The sequence below is a fragment of the Haliotis cracherodii genome, unplaced genomic scaffold, assembly GCF_022045235.1.
Source record: "Haliotis cracherodii isolate W230 unplaced genomic scaffold, xgHalCrac1.p SCAF_10, whole genome shotgun sequence".
Classification (NCBI taxonomy): Eukaryota; Metazoa; Mollusca; class Gastropoda; order Lepetellida; family Haliotidae; genus Haliotis; species Haliotis cracherodii.
In genome coordinates this window covers 3,577,501-3,584,332 of record NW_027266265.1, presented here as the reverse complement: position 1 = coordinate 3,584,332, position 6,832 = coordinate 3,577,501, and the positions used below count along the sequence as shown (strand labels likewise).

The window sequence follows — 6,832 nt, the reverse complement described above, 5'->3', positions numbered from 1 at the left end:
AGTATGCGGGAATGGTACTGTCACACCATATCAGGTCGCTGTAAATATATTATTTCTAAATCGAGCTCAACACATACAAAACTTACCAATCCTACGTGTGATTTCTTATTCTGCTGAAATTCCTTGCACTTAAAATGCACTACGAACATATATGGAGAGAATTGCAATCTGTGAATGTGGTCGTTATAAAGTCAAAAGTCCTTGGGGCGTTATCCATACATTAAGAAGAAATGTAGTGATAGAGCGTCCGCCCGGACAGCGGAAGGTCCGGGGTTCGATCCCCGGCCGCGTCATACCAAAAGACGTTAAAAGATGGTACTTGTTGTTACCCTGTCTGGCGCTCGGCATTAAGGGGCTAAAGCAAGGACTGGTCGGCTCGGAGTCAGTATACTGTGTCTGAGTGGGGCATTCATGTTAAACTGCGGCATGGTATCTCAGTGAGCTAGCACTATAAATCGGCATCAGTCCGGACTAGTACAAGCAGCCACACAAACACACACACGTATATGCACGTCGCTATATAAGTGCAAAAATCTTGGACGCGACGTTAAACCCCATTTCACCTCACCTCACCTAAATAGTGTTGAAGGTTGTATCCCACAGATTCACGCTATTTCTAGGATACTATTTTCTACACCCCAGTGGCAGCATTGTCAGTAGCTTAATGCGAAGGTGGTGTTCTTTTCAGGATCCGGAGTTGTTGAATTCTTGGCACGGTTTTTCTTTGACGTGGTCTTTAGAAGAAACTGGATCATATCCCAAAAGTATCTGTCGGCGACATTCAGTACAGTGAACAGTTTTAAACTCCTCTTCAGGGTAGAGTCGATACCATTTAAATCAATTTGTTCAAGTTTCACAAACACCAAATGACATCTCCTTTCAACAATACTCTGAAAATAGGCTTGTCGTAACATTTCCCCGCACATACGAGACTCCACAAAAGATTTGGACAGAACCACCAGAGTCCTTCTGCTCTTTTCTGTTTTGTCAATAATTTCGTCGATGGTGAATGCTCCCGGCCGGAAGTCACGCCCTGGAACACACACATTTAACTTCCGGGTTTGTGAAGCATGCTCAGTAACGTCAATGACATCGATGTCTTCTAACTTGTATAGAAGATTGTCCACAACCCAGTCCTCGTCTTCTTCGGACGCGGCGATAAATGCGTCATAGCTCTTGACGGTGGTATCCCGAGTAGCCATTGGAAGAAGGATGTTACATCTTGTCAAACACAGAATCTGAATCAACTCCCGATTATGGAATACTATGCAGAAGAGAATCACGGACAGGATGATCAAGGTCACAGCAGCACAAATCACAGTGGGATACGCCCAATGGGAATCGTCCACCTCACAAGGAAGTTCATCCAAGTTGAACTCTTTCAGACGAATCCCTTTAAATGATTCAGGGGTGACACACGTCATATTCTCAATATATTTATATTTCACCATATTTGGTTTAAACACAGAACCAAATTTCAGTTCAGTCATAAACTTCTTCATGGCGCAATCACAAGATATCGGATTGTCCCGGATATCCACAAAGGCTGGCTCAAGACCTGCGAGCGTCTCCATATCATCCAGCGTTATATGTGTGATGTTGTTGTAGCGAAGGTCTACGTATGTAGACTCAACTAATGTAGTGACATGATACGAAAAATCCCAAAGCGTTATAACATTATGAGATAGGTCTAAAACCTCCAGCTTCGGAAACGAAGTCCTGAAGTTTTGAAAGACCAAAGGCAGTTTGTTGATCAAGTTATGCGAGTAATTGCAGTGTGTAAGAGACGGGTAGATGCTGTCCTTTGTGAACACTTGAAAGTGACTTTCTGATAAGTATTTATTTTGCGTGTTCTCTATGTCATGAAGGTGCCAGAACTGACACTGAATCCCCACCGTATTTAAGTTATCATTCACTGTGGTTATATTGGACTCGTTAATGTCTGAAAGGTTTCCTCTTAGTACGATTGTGTTGTTCCTATAAACGTACCTCTTTATGCTGTCGCTCTGTCCACATATAAAGGATTTCGTTGCAGATCCACTGAAAACCTTAAGAGTATCCAACAGGTTTTCAAAAAATACGCATTGCTCGATTACAAACATCTCAAGTTCGTCCGGATAATCTTCAAATTTATGCAGATAGTTTTTGTAATAATTTTCAATGCCGCAATTTGAGACTTTTAATCCAATCAGACCTGGTGATTTGAACGGCCAGGGAAGCGATATATTAACACCATCTACACAGCGGATATTTAGATGGTAAGTCACATTCACACTGTTGCTAAGTGTCCAATTTCTCAGATCGTCAAACTTCCATTTGATGGCCACATCATGTCCTATGTCACAGTCAACCACGGTGGTGTTGTTGAGTATCAGAGAACACAAGAAGCTCCAATTTGGTGGAATCAGTCTGATGGAACTTGTTGAAGAATTTTCGGTTTTGATACCATTTATAGCATAGGCTGTTACAATGTATAATAACAACACTTTGCTGCCATTTCCCTTGATGAACGGAGGCCAATAGTACGATGACGCCATTGTCATTAAATACGGGCGTGTCCTGGTGTGTGCAGAGAGTTGACCCTTCAAATCCGACGCCAGGACTACAATCTGTCAAATCTCCAGCTCCTCTTTCACCGTATCTTGCATTTGTAGTCAAAAGAGTTAATACAACTCAAACAGGGTTCCTATTCAGTGTTAACTGAGAGAGAATTGTGTCTTCATCATACAGTCTAACTGCAGACACAAACGATAGAGCAACGTTTTACAGCAAGCTACACTTTAAATGAGTCTCATTGCGTCTCCTGGTTCAATGAATAAGGAGTATCCGTAATACCCATTTGGGGCCCATGTTTCACAACCACAGCCCTGTAACCAATATTGGGATGGGAAGATGTACAAGGAAGGGCGGACGCTGGAAACACGACGTGTTTCGCGGACTGCTCTTCACAAGTGGCGACCTCCATTGCTATTCTGTTTACCCGGCGCTAACAAACGTAGCCATGAAGTGATGGTGGATGGTGTTAAATCCAACAACCCATCATTATGGACTGCTTCAGATCTATTGTGTCACACAGAGAGACGGAACTTTGTCAACGTAACGACAGATTATATAGGGTTGGTAAACAACGTATCTGGGGAGCGTTTTGGTAAACCCAAATCGAAATTAAACATTTACGTGAATACGAATACGGATGCAATCTAGCTGTATTAAATAGTTGTATATTGAGAGAGTGTCAAACATTTGATCATTTTAATTGCCAGAAATGTTTTTGTAACATATGCAGCCAGAGTGATTCTATTCTGGCAGCTGGCAGGGGACTTCAGGGGATGCACCTCCCGCACACTGGGCTGACTTGAAGGCGGAGGTGCGGAGCGAGAAAAGGATAAGTGGAGAGTGGTGCGGGGTGATAAGTGGATAAGTGGAGAGTGGTGCGGGGTGATAAGTGAAGAGTGGGGTCGGGGTGATAAGTGGATAAGTGGAGAGTGGTGCGGGGTGATAAGTGGATAAGTGGAGAGTGGTGCGGGGTGATAAATGAAGAGTGGGGTCGGGGTGATAAGTGGATAGGTGGAAAGTGGTGCGGGGTGATAAGTGGATAAGTGGAGAGTGGTGCGGGGTGATAAGTGGATAAGTGGAGAGTGGTGCAGAGTGATAAGTGGATAGTTGGAGAGTGGTGCGGGGTGATAAGTGGATAGTTGGAGAGTGGGGACGGGGTGATAAGTGGATAAGTGAAGAGCGGGGTCGGGGTGATAAGTGGATAAGTGGAGAGTGGTGCGGGGTGATAAGTGAAGAGTGGGGTCGGGGTGATAAGTGGATAGTTGGAGAGTGGTGCGGGGTGGAGAGTGGTGCGGGGTGGAGAGTGGTGCGGGGTGATAAGTGAAGAGTGGGGTCGGGGTGATAAGTGGATAGGTGGAGAGTGGTGCGGGGTGGAGAGTGGTGCGGGGTGGAGAGTGGTGCGGGGTGATAAGTGGATAGGTGGAGAGTGGTGCGGGGTGATAAGTGAAGAGTGGGGTCGGGGTGATAAGTGGATAGTTGGAGAGTGGTGCGGGGTGATAAGTGGATAGGTGGAGAGTGGTGCGGGGTGATAAGTGGATAGTTGGAGAGTGGGGACGGGGTGATAAGTGGATAAGTGAAGAGCGGGGTCGGGGTGATAAGTGGATAAGTGGAGAGTGGTGCGGGGTGATAAGTGGATAGTTGGAGAGTGGTGCGGGGTGATAAGTGGATATTTGGAGAGTGGGGACGGGGTGATAAGTGGATAAGTGGAGAGTGGTGCGGGTTGATAAGTGGATAAGTGGAGAGTGGTGCGGGTTGATAAGTGGATAAGTGGAGAGTGGTGCGGGGGTGATAAGTGAAGAGTGGGGTCGGGGTGATAAGTGGATTGGTGGAGAGTGGGGACGGGGTGATAAGTGGATAAGTGGAGAGTGGTGCGGGTTGATAAGTGGATAAGTGGAGAGTGGTGCGGGTTGATAAGTGGATAGGTGGAGAGTGGTGCGGGGTGATAAGTGAAGAGTGGGGTCGGGGTGATAAGTGGATAAGTGGATAGGTGGAGACTGGTGCGGGGTGATAAGTGGATAAGTGGAGAGTGGTGCAGGGTGATAAGTGAAGAGTGGGGTCGGGGTGATAAGTTACGATCGACTACCTCTAAAATCGTTTCGTAGAGCGAGGGTCTGGGTGCTGTTGTACAAAGCAGCCTGAACGCTAAGATGGTCGCAACTCCCATTCTTCAACATAGACTTACGATAGTCGTAGCGCTAAGATTGATTTGTACAACGACACCAAAGGCCTCGTTCACAAAGCGACACTAGAGCCAATGTGGTCGCAAGTCCCATACTTATCGACAGTCGTAACGAGGAGATCGCTTCGTGTAAACGGGACCCAGGTGTACAGTGTATGTATGTCAACATGACCCGACACCCATTGTACACAGACAGCGGTTAACGTTTAAAGCGTTTAAAGAACCTTGCTGCACTATATCTGAATTCATATAGAATATTACCCTAGTCCCTATCTATCACTAACGGGTGGTTATTGTTTCTATGTTATAATACCTATTTAGGCCTGGCGTGCTTCAAGGTGTTATGGACGCACCGGGCAACCCTCTTCAAGAAGTTACCCATGGCAACCAGGTAAACGCACTCCATGTCGGAGCATAACACCGGTCGCCGATCCAATCAAGGTAAGAGGGATTAAGAACGGTAGACAATGGTTTATTTGATCCCAACCGATGCTGCAAAATGATTTACTGATGATCAGGAAAAGATTTGATACAAAACCTCAACGGTAGTGAAGGATAAGTCTCGAATATGCGCGGGCACAGATTCCATTGGGCACAGAAGGCAAATAGTGGTGAAAATGACATGAACTGATCACTGAAGATCAGTGATGACACCAGGTGTTCGCGAAAAGGGTAGCCATGTCCTGTCCCATCCGTAGCAGTGAAGCAATGCGGATATTTGCTCGCAGGTTAAACATTATAACGTGGATGTTAAATGTATAAGCTTACCTATTTACCATACGTCAAGATGTGTTTGAAAACCTGTGCCATTAAATCTTAAAGCAGGTATATATAACGTGAATACTGCACGTTTATATTTGTAATAAATCATTGGTGATTGGTTGTCCGACGGATGGTGGTATGAGAAACATTTGGCCGATGGTCGAGACTGAAATAAGAATATAATTAGACCTTCAGTGAGTTTATTAAAAAAAATGCGAAAATATAGGTCGGTAGGATAAGCTTTTTATTTTGAATTTTCCACATTCCATTTCCACGTTTTTATGACAACAAAGCCATAGACAGATTGAAGTACCGGTGAACCCATGTCAAGTATTAGAAGGAACAGTGCATTAGTCATGTACTACTTGTCTGGGCCATGAACAAAAACTGTTATTTATTTAAAAATGTGATTATCAACCTTGGTATTTATAAAAACAAACTATAAAATGGAATTTAATTTTCCCATATTTCTGAATTTTCAGGATCGTTGGAGCCATGAATCCGGTAATCCCGCCTTATCCCTAATTCTACCACTTAGGTAAGTCAGCATATATTGATGTGTGTAAAGTCATTATTAGAATGTTTTTTATTTGAAAAGAATAATGTGCCTTGAATTGAGATCATGGCTGATCAAGCGAGTGACACATACCAGCGTTATCTATTTGTAGGGTTTACTTGGGTTTTCAAAACACGAATCCAGTTGTGTGGTAAATCAGTCACCCTCTGCAATGAATGAGCCGCGACACACTGCTTTCACCAACATATGTCTATCATTCAAGAAACGTATATTGCGAATTGTTAACTATTGCCTGTAGTGAATACATTCATCTATTAACATATTTATGTTTGTATGTATGTTTGTATGTATGTGAATGGGACAGGTAACCGAGGTTTGTAAAGCATATTTCGCACCCAACAAAGCGTTGTGTGCGACAAGTACGAGAGGGTGTTTTGTAGGGATGATCTGTAAGTCACGGAAGGTAGCTACAAACATGTATATAAAGGCTTTAGTGGAAGTACGCCCCATCGTAATAAACGCCAGACTAAACACACTCGCCGATATCCTTACTGGATAAATTATATCCGTTAAAGATCTGTCATTGTACGTGTTCTGAAACAGTATTTCATTTATATCACGGCTCAGAAGTGAAGTTTGTCTCGAGATGTTTCCCACTCTGCTGAAACCAACGACCACAGTTATGGTGCTGACAATCCAAGATTCATAACAATGGAGAGTCTGAGAGATTCTGTCAGGCTTAAGAGATGCACTTTTACAGCGTGCCTATATCTCTGTACGTGTGATAGAAATATCACTGCAAATACATGGATATATTT

At 44.0% G+C, this 6,832-nt stretch overlaps 2 protein-coding genes across 2 annotated transcripts in view; one reads left to right on the top strand and one right to left on the bottom strand.

Moving 5' to 3' along the window:
* Nucleotides 1–395: 395 nt before the first annotated feature.
* LOC139445270 (toll-like receptor 2) lies at nt 396–2,793 on the bottom strand. Its single transcript, XM_071226408.1, has one exon. The coding sequence runs from the start codon at nt 2,541–2,543 to the stop codon at nt 654–656; it is 1,890 nt and encodes a 629-aa protein (XP_071082509.1). The 5' UTR covers nt 2,544–2,793; the 3' UTR covers nt 396–653.
* Nucleotides 2,794–5,108: 2,315 nt separating this feature from the next.
* Nucleotides 5,109–6,832, top strand: part of LOC139445259 (tripartite motif-containing protein 2-like) — a 6,447-nt gene continuing 4,723 nt past the window's right edge. Inside the window, exons 1-2 of the mRNA XM_071226403.1 lie at nt 5,109–5,176; nt 5,980–6,035. The gene's annotated coding sequence lies outside the window, so the exon portion shown is untranslated. The remainder of the gene's footprint in view (nt 5,177–5,979; nt 6,036–6,832) is intronic.

Bases quoted from the DNA above. Each gene is read 5' to 3' on its own strand.
- LOC139445270 (XM_071226408.1), bottom strand. From the start codon at position 2,543: ATGACAATGGCGTCATCGTACTATTGGCCTCCGTTCATCAAGGGAAAT.